The following is a 14,085-nucleotide window of genomic DNA, read 5'->3' as shown; positions in this document are numbered from 1 at the left end:
TACCTCTCCCTGAAACCTCCTTCTCTCCTAGTCCCGCCTATCTTGCTTTCCTATTGGCCAACAGTGCTTTATTCATTAACCAATAAAAGAAACATATTTACAGAATGGCATCTCCCATCAAATAAGTCTCATTTTTATCTATTAGATCCTATTGCATCCCCTGGGTGCTGAGAGAAGGAAACATCACCCTTTTACTGAAGGAGAAAGATCTAGCAAGACAAAGCACCCCTCCTATTTCATATCAGAGTTGGGACAGATATTCCAGCTTTGCATAGCTGAGTGCCCACTTTGAAGGCAGACATTTTCCGAGAATATCGGCATCCTTTACAGAGCAGGCTCCGAGACACTGGGTGGCCTGTCCACGTTCCCTCATCTTAGTAGGTGATGCAGCCAGGATTAAACTTGCATTTCACACTAAAACTCAACCAGATCTCACTACATAGACAGAATCAACAGGCTATCCCAGGTCCACGGGCTGTGTCCCACCCACACCCTTCCAAAGTGTAGATCAATTGGGTTGCGTATTTTCTTTCATGTTGACTCAATGCAAATGATTACTGGAAGAACAGTAAGAGAGGGGAGGTTGGGAAGAGTTCAGGAAAGATAATTCCAGACGGCTTGTGAGAAGGGAAGGGTCAACAGATGGTCAAGAAGTCTCTTGGCAAGGGTTGGAAGGAGACACTATAAGAGAAAAATGAACAAGGATTTTTTTGTTTTGTTTTTCTAGACAGGGTTTCTCTGTGTTGCTTTGGAGCCTGTCTTGAAACTCACTCTGTAGACCAGGCTGACCTCGAACTCACAGAGATCTGCTTGCCTCTGCCTCCTGAGAGCTGGGATCAAAGTTGTGAGCCACCCCGCCTGGAGAAAAATGAGCAAGTTTTATTGCCAAATTGTTTCCAGGGTCCACTGAAACCAGGAACTGAGGGACTGTATCTTTTTCCCCTTCAGGACTCTGGAGGACTTACAGGAGCTCCCTAAGAGCGGAGAATGACCTCCATCTCCAACACTTCCGGGAGGCTGCCCAGTTAGTTGCCCTGGCAGTGGCCACATTGTGAGGTGGTCCAGGTAACAGGTAGTGTGGCTGGGGCGGGGAGGCAACAGAGGAGTTTGGGTGCAGTGGCATCACCTTAGGCTCTTCCTGCTCTCACATCCTGCTGGGGCTATCACGTGTCATCATGGGTAGTGCCTACCACTGGGAAGCCCGGCGTCGGCAGATGGCTTTGGAACGGAGGAAGGCGCTGATAGCACAGCAGCAAGAACAGGTGCACGAGAGGGGCATGGTCCATCAGGGTCCTTGGTGGGGCACGGGGAAGGACGACTTAGTCCTCAGGAAGTGTACTGTCAGCTGGAGCAGGAAGCATGCTAGCCCAGTGTTCCTGTTGTAGGCTGGTGGAGGTGGGCGTTAGGGAAAGGGTATTTATTTGAAGAGATGAGGTCTCGCTCTGTTGCCAGGGTTAACTATTAACTTCTGGGCTCCAAAGATCCTTCCACCTCAGTCTGCTAGTGACTAGTTGGGAGTAGTGCTTGTATATGGCTTCAATGCTGTGCTGTCTGACATTGAAGCCACCAACCTATGTGCTACTGAATACTTGCAATGTGGCTAGTGGGAATAAGCTGTGTTTAATTTGTATATGAATTTGGAATATTTAACATACATGTTAGGAAAATTTCTAAGCATCTTTGGCAGAACTTTATAAATCTTTTCCAACTGTGTTTTTTTTTTTTGGGGTGGGGGAGGGGCAGAGTTTCACTATGTAGTCCTGTACAGATATAGACCAGGCTAACCTAATAATCAATTTTCCTGCCTCCATCTCCCAAGTTCTGGGATTACAGGCATGTGACATCATGTCTGACCAAACACTTTTACTTTCTTATCTGAATTTGTTTGCTTGTTTCCCCATGTAGCCCTAGTTGGCCTGGAGTGTGGCTATGTAGGCCAGACTGAACTTGAACTTAATGAGATCCACTTGCCTCTTCTTGGGTACAGGGATTAAAGGTGTATTTCACCACATTCGGATATGGATATATGATTATTTTTATAAGTATGTGCTTTTTGCTTGCCTGTTTGTCTGTGTACCATGGAGGCCAGGAGTGGGTGCTAGACCTCAAGACCGGAGTTAGACTGTCGAGAGCTGTCATATGGTACTGGGAACTGAACCTGGGTCTTACACAAGTGCTCTTAACCACTGACCCATCTCTTCAATCTCCCCCCAAAAAGTTTATTTACATGTCTGTGTATGTCTGCATGTTGTATATCAGTGCTCTTAGGGGTCAAAAGAAGATGTCAGATCCCTTGAAACTAGAGTTACAGGTTGCTATGAACTGCTCGATGTGGGTGCTGGAAACTTAATGTGGGTCCTTTGGAAGGACTGCAACTACTTTTCCGTGCTGGGCCATCTCTAGGCCCAAAGTTCAAATGCTCTTAGTAAAAATGTAGTGTGCCTGTGGCTGGAGAGATGACTCGGTGGTTAAGAGCACAGGAGAGTGCTCTTCTTAACCTCTCCCTGCTGTACCTCTGAACCCTGGAAGGGCTGGGCTAGCTCCACAGGCAGCTGCACTCACATGCACACACCCCTTTCTCCTCATATACATAATTAAGGATAATAAAAACATCGTGCTGGAGAGATGGCACAGTGGACAAGAACACTGGCTACTCTTTCACAGGACCTGGGTTTGGTTCTCAGCATCACAGGGTGTCTCATAACCACAAGGAACTCCAGTTCCAGGGGATTTGATAGCCCCTTCTGGGCTCTATGGGCACCAGGCATGCATGAGATGCACATGCATCCATGCATTCATGCATCCATGCAAGCAAATAAAAAAGAGTAATTCCTTGCAAATGCTTTGAAACAGTACTATCCATTAAAGACTTAGTGTGTGCCAAGTGAGAAAGATTTTTACGGTGAGGGAAGGTGCTGGGGTAGAACCCAGGGCTCCACACATACTAGGGAAGTAGTGTTCCACTGCTGAGCTACAACTCCAGCCCTGATTTTCTATTTTCTGGTAACTACACACAAAATCAGAGAACACGGGGAAACCAGTGCTTTGTTTATTTCTTGTGTGTGTGCAGATACACTTAGACATGCACATATGTGAAACATATACATGAGACAGAGGACAGCCTCAGCTATTGATCTTTAATCACCATCCATCTTGCTTTTGAGACAGGGTTCCTCATTGTTCTGAAGCCTGTCAAGTAAGCTAGACTGGCTGGTCACTGAGCTCGAGACCCCCCCCCCCATCTTGATCCCAGTACTGGGGATTATAAGTATGAGCATCATGCCCATTATTATTATTATTATTTTATTGAGAACTGTGTGGAATCTGGTTTAGGTCCTCATGTCTGCAAGGCAAGCACTTGACCAGCTGAGATATGATTTCCCAGCTCCTTGGTTTTAAGACAGTCTCAGACTGTAGCCCTGGCTGGCCTAGAACTTCTGCCCTGCTCACCTGGCTACTTCTAACTTGTAGCAATCCTCCTGCCTCTACCTTTCAAGTTATGTAAGTATACGTGTGTGCCACCATAGCCAGAAAACCTGTTTTAATACAGTTAATAAATCCTGGAGCTGGAATTAGAGGCAGCGGTAAACTACTGATGTGGATGGTGGGAACTCAGGGCCCTCTTAACTGTGGAGCCATTTCTCCAGCCCCGGGAATTAGACTCAGAACCATGCCTTGGGTCCTCTGTCAGGGAAGAGAGACACCTTGGGCCTCTAACTCCAGGTGACAGACACACTCAGGCACTCTGCACTTCCCCTTTGTCTTCCATGGGCCACTGCCCAGAGGTTGTCTTGCAGATAAGTGATTGTGTGAAGACAGAGGATGTCACTTGCTGGGGCTTTCTTGCTAGGAAGTAAAAAACGAGGAAGAGAAGAAACAACATTCTGAGAAAAAATCTCAGCCACCCCAGGATTCAAAAGGGCCTCTTCCGCCACCAGCAAAGCAGCAGCCACCACCTGCGCAGCCACCACCTGCGCAGCCACCACCTGCGCAGCCACCACCTGCGCAGCCACCACCTGCGCAGCCACCACCTGCGCAGCCACCACCTGCGCAGCCACCACCTGCGCAGCCACCACCTGCGCAGCCACCACCTGCGCAGCCACCACCTGCGCAGCCACCACCTGCACAGCCACAGGAGCAGGCATACCCACAGCCACCACCTGGGCCAAAGCCACCAAAGGAGCAAGACCCTCCCACACAGAGCACCTTCAAGGACAATCTCCAGAAGGATACCCAAAGGCCTAGACCAGCAGGGGCCCAACAAGATGGGGAGCAATCCTGCAAACCTTGTGATGGACCCCCAATCCTTCCAGGTTATGGTGAGTGTGCCACCTCCCCTTGTAGCCCCCCCCCCCATAGTTCATTGTCCTGTCTGACCCTTCCCATCACCAGTAGCCTGTAACAGCCTAAGTAGCCTCCTCCTCTTCCTCCTTCTGGATGGTTTGCAGGAACCTAGGGCAGCAAAGAGGCTTCTGGATAGAGTGACTGGGAAGGCCTCTTTTCTAGGGTGTAACAGAGATGGTGGGGATGGTCAAAGGGTATGGTATAATTGTAGGTTATCAGCAGATAAAACTGAGCCCTGTAAAGTGTGGAACAGGGACTCAGAACGGCTTCCTGTAGGGGATTTTTCCTCCGTGTAGGTTCAGTCTGGGTCTCGCCCCAGGAAAAGCCTGCCCCCACCCCCAGACTCCTTAGCAACTGCCAGATGAATGACTTGTGCTTTGTCTTATCAGGTCTCACGAAAGCATGCCAGTCTAGTTCTTCTAAATATTCCCGACTCACGGTGAGAGGCAAAGGGGCTCTGGCTGAGTGCACATCCTTGTGTGCTTGTGGAGGCTAAGGAGGGTTTCTCAGCAGGGTCCAGGGAGAGGACTGGAACCATTTCAAAGTCTCTTCTGGGTTTTGTCTTGAAAGAGCCTAGGGATTGAAGGAACCTGGGGGCCTTGTGCACGAGAGTCAAGTGCTCTGCCCCGCTCTACTCCACTCTGCTCTATCCTACCTTCCCTCCTTTGTTTTTTAACTTAAGTGGGGGGGGGGAGCTACTTATGTGTCTTGCACATGTGTGGGTGTCTAAGGAGCGGAGAAGACAGCTGTGGATCCCCTGGAGATGGAATTACAGGTGGTTGTGAGTTGCTGTGGGTGCTGGGATCAGAACTTTAGTCCCCAGGAAGATCAGCAAGCACTTTTTTTTCTTTTCCAAGACAAGGTTTCTCTGGGTAGCCCTGGCTGTCCTGGAACTCAAGAGAATCCACCTGCCTCTGCCTCCAGAGTGCTGGGACTAATGGCGTGCACCACCACCACAGCCTGGCCTCCTACTTTTTGTTTTTGTGTTTTGTTTTTGTTTTTGTTTTTGAGACAGGATCTTAAGTTTCCCAGGCACACTTTGAAGTCCCTTTGTACCCCAGGCAAGCCTTGAACTTGTGATCTTCCTGCTTTGGCTTCCCAAGTAGCTGAGGTTACAGGCTTGAGCCACCAAGCCAGACTACTCCTAGTCAGAGTATAAATGGCAGGAGCGGGGCTCCGGCGCTGTAGGGGGCGCCTGTGCAGGTGAGGGGCAGCTGCTGCTTCACCCCGCATCTAGTCCTCTGGCCTCAGAGGCTTTATTTATTTAACACACTGTCCTGAAAGCAGCACGCCTACAGACAACTAACTTGTTTTGCTTTCTGTCTTCCCCCTTTTTTAGTCGACTAATTACATCCAGCAGTGGTGATCCAGAGAAGGACTCCAAGACCCGATGATCCCACAAAGCAAAAACAAAAGCAACCAAAAAACCTAAACAAAACCCAGACAGCAACCACACTTTCCACCCTGCAACCTTTCTACTCCAAAAAGCCAGCTGTATACTTGGAGAGGAGGCTAGTTGGGATTAAAATGTGATTTCTGGAAAGAACCAGGCAGCTGGTCAGCTTAATGAGCATGGGATGAGGCAGGAGGGCAGGAGGACCCGCGATTGGCGATTGGAGGTGGTGGATGGAGGATAGTAGAAGGCAGGAGTCCATGCTGTTTGAGGCCAGGTCAAAGGAGAACATGGTCTTGAGCCCCACCCCCACCCCAAGCTTGCACCTCCTACAACTATTACCATTGTTCCTTATCCTTTGATGTCCAGCTTATTAATGACTTCACTAGAGTCGAACCCATGCTTACTGAACTACAGCCTGAGAAGGGAGGGGTTGCAATGCAGAACAGCTGCAGGAGGGGCGGGCAGGATGTCTAAGCCTTATACATTTCTGGACCCAGACTAGGTACTGAGCTGTTAGAAGGTGATGAAGGGGGTGGGTGAAGCACTGGGATCAGGACGTGAATGTGACCTTGGAAAGGGGCAAGGAGCTTGCCTGACCAAGTCCTCAGGCCTCTATCTTCCTGGGTGTCATCCTTTCTGTGTCCCTTCTTTAGTAGCCCAAGCTGGAAGAGAAGGCAGGACTGGGGACCCTCAATATCAGCCTCCAGGAAGACACAAGTCCTATTAAGTTCTTTCTGCTCCAATTCTGAGAAAGCCTCCCTCAGTCATGTCAGTCACATTAGTGCATTGAGCATCAGCTTTGGGGTCAGGAGCCCTGGCTTACTGTAGTCTAGGGATGGTCCCTGAGTGGGACAGTATCAGAACTGGCTTGGGACAGGAACATTAAAGTTCAAAGATAGTTTAGGAATACACAATGGAGGAACGGTGTAAGCCTCCAGGGATAATCTCTCAGAAGTCAGAGAAGTGGAAAGTGTTTTCAGAAGGTACTGGAAACCTACATGCCTATCAGAACACAAGAGTGTGAAGCCTGGAAAGGTAGCACAGTTGGTAAAATTTTTTCATCTTGAAAGTATAAAGGCCTTAGTTTAACCCTCAGAACCCATGTATGAAAAGCTGGGCATGCTGGCACATGCTTAAAATCCCAGTGCTGGCAAGACAGAGACAGATATCCCTACAACTTGATTTGTTTGTTTAAGGATAGTTGCTTGGCAGCTGGGCAGTGTTGTGGCACACACCTTTAATCCCAGCACCTAGGAAGCAGAGGCAGACAGATCTCTGTAAGTTTGAGGTCAGCCTGGTCTACAGAGTAAGTTCCAGGACAGTCAGGGCTCCACAATGAGACCCTGTCTCAAAATAAAACCCATTACATTGTGCTCTGACCTCCACAAAATGACATGGTTCGTGAGATGTGGAGTGTACATCAGCATCCTCACTCTTCTGCCCAGGAACCCTTTTTCCTTCAACACTGCTAAATATGGAGTTTATTGATAAAAATCTTTTACATTTGGTGGCTTATACACCACAGTCTCAGCTTGACCTCCCTGCGTGTCTGTGTGTTGTGGTATACCTTAACCCTGCCTACCCAGGAAGGAAAGTTGGTGACAGTAGACTTCCTCTTAGCCACAGATAGTTATATAGTTGTTACCATCCACCCGTGGATGTTATTGCATCCATCTTACTTCGTCAGCATTCCCTACCTCCCCGACTGTGCTCACGCTCACCCCTCCACCTGCCTGGAGGAAAGAGGCTAGTTAGCTTTAGCAAATAAACACCCCTGCTCTCTTGCAATACAGATATCACTTCTATTTGGAGTCTGGTGCGGAACTGGGAGTCACCTGGGGTTTGGCTCCAGTGCAGTGACAGGCAAGGAAAGATCTAGTCCAGTTCTGGTGAATTTGTTACTCTTCAGTTAAGGCCCAGGGGACAGCAGAGGCCTTGGGAACAGAGGGTGGGCCCGATGCAGAGAACCCATGAGAGCCCCACAGCTTTGCCCTGGCATCAACAGCTTCATGTCCTTCAGGCTTTCTGAACAGTCACTGGGCCTACTCTACTATCCGACCTACCTGTGTCCACTCACATGGGTTTAAAAACTTTCCTTTAATAAATAAATACCTTTGACTTTGCCTTTGGTCTAGGGTAGACCAGATGGCTTCTCCTCAGCTACTTAGCTTCTGCTACCCAGATAACATGAAAGCTGTTCTACAGGGGTTTAGACGGCGTAGTCAGCAGGCCGAGAAAAGCAGGCCACCACCATCACTATTACATGCCCAGAGAGGACAGCACAAGGGGACATCTACAGTCACCTAAAAACACCTTGGAGATGGCGTTGGATGTCCTCAAAGCTACTTGTTACTGGGAGGAGAACATAAAAAGGATCCATCTGCGCTGTTTAAAAATTCTAGATAAAACTACAGCTTTCTCCCATTCCAACTGAAGACCCACCCTGGTAGAGCCAGAGAAGCAACATGTTCAGCCCCAAGACAATGCCAGGTCAGATGTTTCTCAGCACAGAGCATGGGTTAAGACTCATCAGAAGTATCTCCTGGACATCTGAGGAGTCGGTGCCTATGGCATTGTTCCAGAAGTTCCTTGTGCTGAGGGAGTCAGGGGAAGGCACAATAAAGTCAGATGTTTCTGTTTTCTTCAGCGAGGTCACTAGTCCTTCCTTGAGTTCCGTGGAGTTGGGATGTAGACCAGCCTGCAGGTGCCTGGAGTGCAGGGGCAGCAGACAGGTCAGGCTGGGCGAGGGATCTCCAGGTGGGGCATTGACATATTCTCCCTGCAGTCCACATATTCAAAGCTCTCAAAGGGCAGCTGCTGTGGATGGCTCAGGTAGGAGCAGGTCAGAGTACCCCTGGAGAGGAAGCAGAGTATCCCTGGAGAGGATAGAATAGCTTTGGCCTCGCTCTACTCTGTGTGTGTGTGTGTGTGTGTGTGTGTGTGTGTGTGTGTGTGCTCTCTTCTCTGCCAGGACACTGGGACAACTGTCACACCTGTGCTCTGGAAACTCCAGGATAAGCAAGGTAAGATCTGCAACTGGCCTTAGCCTTGCTATTCTCCAGAGCTAACAAAAACTCAAGATGTGAGCTACCACGACTCTTTCTCTACCTCATGAAATGCAACTGGAGTGAGGAGATTGGAGGCGAGCACACACAGGGGTCCCGCACCATACTTACTGGACATGCAAGAGGATATGGTGAACTTTGACTTTCAGCCACGCACAGATTTTGCTGAGAGACACGCAGAGAGAGAGACACACACACACAGAGAGAGAGGGGTAGAACAGTGAGCCTTGTTTTACAAATGGTCAGGAAACTGGGGACTTAAAGTCACAACTCACAGTTTGCTTACCTCCCATCCAGGGCCTCCAAGATGCCTTATCCTGGCCACCCATATCCTTGGCCCAGGCACATGCTGGCCTCTCCCTCAGCACAAAACTAGATAATTCTTCCACAGAGATTCAAAGAGTCCAACTCACATAAAGATTAACAAAGTTCCACCTGTTATTCTAATCTAGGCCCAACACTGGACTTTTACCCTGGCATATTGCAGTCCGCGCCACAAGGGGGCAGGCCGAATGCAGGCTCCTGAGTCTGGAGCAATTAGAAATCCGAGGGGATTTTTGTTGTTGTTTTGTTTTTTGGAGACAGGGTCTCTCTGTACTCTTGGCTGTCCTGGAACTCTTTTGGTAGACCAGGCTGGACTCGGAGCAAGTTCCAGGACGGGCCAGGGCTACACAGAGAAACCCTGTCTTGAAAAACAAACAAAAAACATCTAGTGACTATCAGCTGGGCTTTCAAGCCAAGGAAGAAGATAAGAGAAAAGAGATCAAAGGGTACTTACTACGTGTTTTCATCCAAAATACTGCTGGCAACTATGTACGGCATCTGTCAACCAAAGAAGCACAATGTTAGCCGCACCCCTGGCTTCCCCTTTCCACTTGTGCATACATCACACACGTGTGGGCAGGGCTGCTCAGGATCAGGGAAGTTACCTGTTCACTAGCCAAAGGACCGATGTGCAGGCGGAGGCTGCTGGTAACCTGGCCTACCACAGAGGTCTGGTGGAGAACCTCTGCTGATAGTTGTGTCACAGTGATGGGGTAGAAGTTGCTGTTGGAGATGTTCAGGATGTTCTGGAGAGGACGGCAAGGAAAGGCACTGGTGAAGCAGCTCTCCTGGCAAAGGTCAGCTTTAAGGATCAAAACTGACCTGGGTCCTATGGTGTACCCCTGTTGTTTTGACTCTTTGGCTCTTTTTTTGGTGGAGGAGCCACTAGCCAGCTCCCAAATAAGCCACATGGAGTCATATTCTTTCTTAGGAATGCCAGCCCTTAGTTTGGCTTGTTTCTAGGCCGCTTTTCTTACCTTAAATCATCCCATCTATATTTTGCCTCTGGCCTTTTATCTTTCTCCCATAAACCTTTCTTTACTTCTTACTTGGAGGCTTGCCGGGTGGCTGGCCCCTGATGTCCTCCTCAATCTTTTCTTCCCAGATTTCTCCTTTTTATTCTCTCTGCCTGCCAGCCCCGCCTATCCTTTCTCCTGCCACCCTATTGGCCATTCAGCTCCCCCCCCCCAAGACAGGGTTTTTCTGTATAACAGCTCTGGCTATCCTAGAACTAGCTCTGTAGACCAGGCTGGCCTCGAACTCACAGAGATCTGCCTGCCTCTGCCTCCTGAGTACTGGGGTTAAAGGTGTGCATCACCACTGCCCATCTCCATTCAGCTCTTTATTAGACCAATCAGGTGTTTTAGACAGGCAAAGTAACAGCTTTATGGAGTTAAACAAATACAACATAAAAGAATGCAATGCATCTTTCCATCATTAAAACTTATTCCACAACACACCTCACAGTCCCAGTTACTCTGGAGGCTGAGATGATCACTTGAGCCCAGGAATTCAAGACCAACCTGGGCAACATAGTGAAAACCCATCAACCAACTGGAGTTTTCTAGCTGAGGATCCAGTTTTATCCTGCCCAGTTTCTCTCCATTTTGTCCTGACATCCCTATTCCATCCTATGATTGACCTGGTCCAGATTCTAACACTTCACCATGCAGAGCTCGAGTCATATACCATCTACTACAGAGCTCATGTTGCTTCTCAGCATCCTTCTGCAGACCATAAGATGGAATTGTTCTGGACAAGGTAGGGGTGAAATCAGGAGCACCTGCTACCTACTGTCATGTTGAGTCGTATATGGGTTTCATCAAAGGTCACCATAGAGGAGTTGAGGCCTACAGGATACACAACAATGGACCGTGGATACAGGAAAAAGATGGTGAGTGTGAAAGTCAACAGGCAAGTGGTCACGGCCAGGAACACGGAGAGCTTCCTATGAGAGAACAGGCCCCAGGATGGAGGAGCCAAGTCTGAGAAAACCAAGGAAATCTCAGGAGGGGATTCAGAACCCCCCCCCCCCCCCCGCAGGTGGCTTCCTCTTGCCCACAGTCTGGCAATTGCACACTTAGCTGTCTAGCTGCTGTTTAGCACAGGATTGGAAGGCAGTCAACATGGCTTCCATTCCCAGATCTCTGTCCCCATTGACCCAATAATGCTGAGTGGTACTACATAACCTCTTCACAAGCCCAGCATGTACAGATAATTAGATTCACTTCATAGAATTTCCTGAGTCAACAGAGGAAAATAACTAATCACAGTTGCTGGCAGACAGCAAGACCTCACTGAAACCAGTCTATGTGACTCTTTGAGAGTTCTGAATTTTAATATTTACACTCAGGACTTAGAACAGGATACTATCTACCCATACAATTCAATCTGAGATATGAATTAAAGAAAGAACCTAGTATCTTATGAGGAACACTGCTTGTTTCTAGTTTTATTTATTTTAGATGTGTGTGCTACAGCATGTGTGGGGTTAACTTTACTCCTACAATGTGGTTCTGGTTACTGTATGCTATTGTGTTGTCTCTACATTGTTTGACTGCTGAGAAAATAACAACTGATAAAAAAAAATGCTGCTGCATTAATTCAATTTATATATTTTAAAAATGCTTTGACTCCAAAATTTAAATCTAAGGACAAGTTACTGGGGAAAAGAATTTCTATTTTTGATTCCACAGAAGTACATAGATCAGCAGAAATGGGTTAATACTTAAGACAGAGCTAGCCGATAAGAAACAAGTACCTGGCTAACAACATTGTATCAAATACAGAGTCTCTGTGTGTTAATTGGGGCTGGTGCGGCAGCGGGACAAGACTGGCGGAGGGCGGAAAAATCGTACTTCTTACACCCTTGTTTTGCCAGAGATCAAACCCAGCACCTCATGCATGCTAGCTAAGCAAACCCACTATCAGTGAGTTACAATCTCAGGTGCTGACACTATCATTCTTAAGGACAAGCCTTGGAAATTCAAAGGTAGTATAAGTTTAATCACTGTGAGACTCAGACTTTCTGGATGAAAACCAACGGGGTTGGGGGGAAATCAGGAGATCAAAACAGAGGAGACAGGTGAGGCTGGCCCTAGGAATGTGTGACACTCACGTGTGTCTGGGTTTCAGCCTTTGATCTCCATAAGGGATGAGTGCTACCAGCTGTTTCTCTTGCTCTGCAGAGGGAAAGAGGGTGAGAGAGAATGCCAAGAAGTGTCTGTGAATATTTCCCATCCTAGCCTCCCCTGGGCATCCCTCCATTCCATCTAGCAGGGCCGGAAGAAGGTCGCCTCTATCCCAGAGCAGGATTGAGAACACAGGGGTGAAGTTGGCAGCTCAGCTTTCAACTAGAAAAGGAATGTGATTTCCATTACCAGGTGTGAAGTAACTAGCAAGTCAGAAGTGTCCTGCTCCTTTGGAGAGGACATTTTCAATTCACCAATTCCTAAGTCACAGTATAGCTTGAGAAACAGAGGGACAAGACACTTTCCTGTAGGAAATAGAACTATTTCTCCTTGGCCAGTCTAAGATAAGAGAGCATGAACTGGCCTGACCTCCTACTCCAGGGGATACAGAGGGGCAGGTCTGGATCTCTCCCTGGTTTCTAGGGTATTTCCAGAGCCTTGGGCTACTCACCTTGGGGAATCTCCCCATTGCCTTTGCAGGTAGGACAAATCACAAAGCCGGCACCAGCAGCCCTTGCATAAAGCACACCAGAGCTCGATGGCCGGCTGCTACCCGTGCTGAAGTAGTTGGCAGGCTTGCTGGCAAGGGCTGGGTTATCAGGTAGGATTGACTTGCCCTCATCCTGTTGAGAGGTTAGCTGGTTGCCCATAGCTCAGCAGGATTTCTCACTAATGAGAAATAAAACAAGGTTCGATGTTAACATTGATGCCAGATAGAATCCTAGTTTTAAGTTTTCAAGACTGGCAATTACTCCTACCATTATCTAAGCAAGCTTTAGCTTCGAGGAGAGAGGTTTGGGTGGTGCCTTGGGCTTTTATTTATTTTTATGAAAGTTCAAATCAGAGAGAAAAAAAAAACCCCAAAGAAAAGCAGAAGTTATTTTACTTTAAGGGACTTCCATAAGTGAATGTAGAGTATTTTTTCCAGGAAAAGCTGAACTATCATTTACTTCAAAGGGAAGCTGGATAAGGCTGGGAGTGGGGAGTACAGCAGTTTCAGGGTCCCTTTGTCCGCCCTAATCAAGAGCACTAGGGCAGAAATGCCTGAAGTCAGCTCGTGGGTGTAGAAGGGAGGCTTCCAGTCTGGAATCTGGCTATAATAGAAAATCAGGTCTTCTCGTGTGAGAGAACAGAGTTGCTAAGAAGCCGTTTGAAACGGGACCGGGAGGGAGGCTAAATCTGTTTTTGGGAACACAGTTACACATTTGAGTCTGTTCTTCATTAGCAAAGGCCAAGGCTAAGTCTGAACTTTCCCCAGAAGCCCCGAGAAGCGGCTGGAACGAAGCAGCTGGTTAGGACACACTCAGAGATCATCCCAGGCTAAAATAACACCATACTCACCTGGTTTAGGTCTGGGAGTCCAGGTTCTTCTCAGCTGCAAGATTGGGTTTTCTGGAATGCTCCTTTGGGGCGAAGGGTTTCTAGGGTGGGGTGGGGTGGTCCCCAGGGTGGGGCGATCAGCTCCCTTCACCGGAGACCTGGGAGAGTGAATGTGCGCTAAGTGGGGAGCAGGAATCATTGACTTCCAGGCTCCAAGTTTCCCTCTCTACTAGGAGACTCTGTCAAGGGCCATCAGGTGGGCAAGGAAGATAGGACTTCATTGAGGAAAGGATTTTAAATCCCACCACACTGGCCGTTATTCGAATTTGGGCACTGTGCGTTAGGCGCTGAGAAAGCCCAAACGTCTCTGGGCTTTTGCTTTGTAAAGGAAAAAGAGGGGTGGGAAGGTGGTGGTCCCGGGAGTGCCTTACCCTAAGGTGACGAC

At 48.3% G+C, this 14,085-nt stretch overlaps 2 protein-coding genes across 2 annotated transcripts; one reads left to right on the top strand and one right to left on the bottom strand.

Moving 5' to 3' along the window:
- The first annotated feature begins 1,175 nt into the window (after positions 1-1,175).
- Ccdc200 (coiled-coil domain containing 200) lies at positions 1,176-5,902 on the top strand. Its single transcript, XM_051177605.1, has 5 exons — positions 1,176-1,262; positions 3,851-3,937; positions 4,070-4,319; positions 4,734-4,783; positions 5,684-5,902. Exons 1-5 carry the CDS (start codon positions 1,176-1,178, stop codon positions 5,708-5,710), a joined length of 501 nt encoding a protein of 166 aa, XP_051033562.1. The 3' UTR covers positions 5,711-5,902.
- A 1,620-nt stretch (positions 5,903-7,522) lies between these two features.
- On the bottom strand, positions 7,523-13,783 carry Tmem106a (transmembrane protein 106A). The gene is made up of 8 exons (XM_051177593.1): positions 13,662-13,783; positions 12,772-12,989; positions 12,248-12,311; positions 10,924-11,077; positions 9,735-9,875; positions 9,584-9,627; positions 8,917-8,970; positions 7,523-8,594 (listed from the first exon to the last, which is right to left on the bottom strand). The coding sequence occupies exons 2-8, from the start codon at positions 12,968-12,970 to the stop codon at positions 8,474-8,476; spliced, it is 777 nt and encodes a 258-aa protein (XP_051033550.1). The 5' UTR covers positions 12,971-12,989; positions 13,662-13,783; the 3' UTR covers positions 7,523-8,473.
- Positions 13,784-14,085: the final 302 nt, after the last annotated feature.

This window comes from Phodopus roborovskii, unplaced genomic scaffold (assembly GCF_943737965.1).
Source record: "Phodopus roborovskii unplaced genomic scaffold, PHOROB, whole genome shotgun sequence".
Classification (NCBI taxonomy): Eukaryota; Metazoa; Chordata; class Mammalia; order Rodentia; family Cricetidae; genus Phodopus; species Phodopus roborovskii.
Note: the sequence above shows the minus strand (reverse complement) of the source record. Positions and strands in the feature narration are given on the sequence as shown.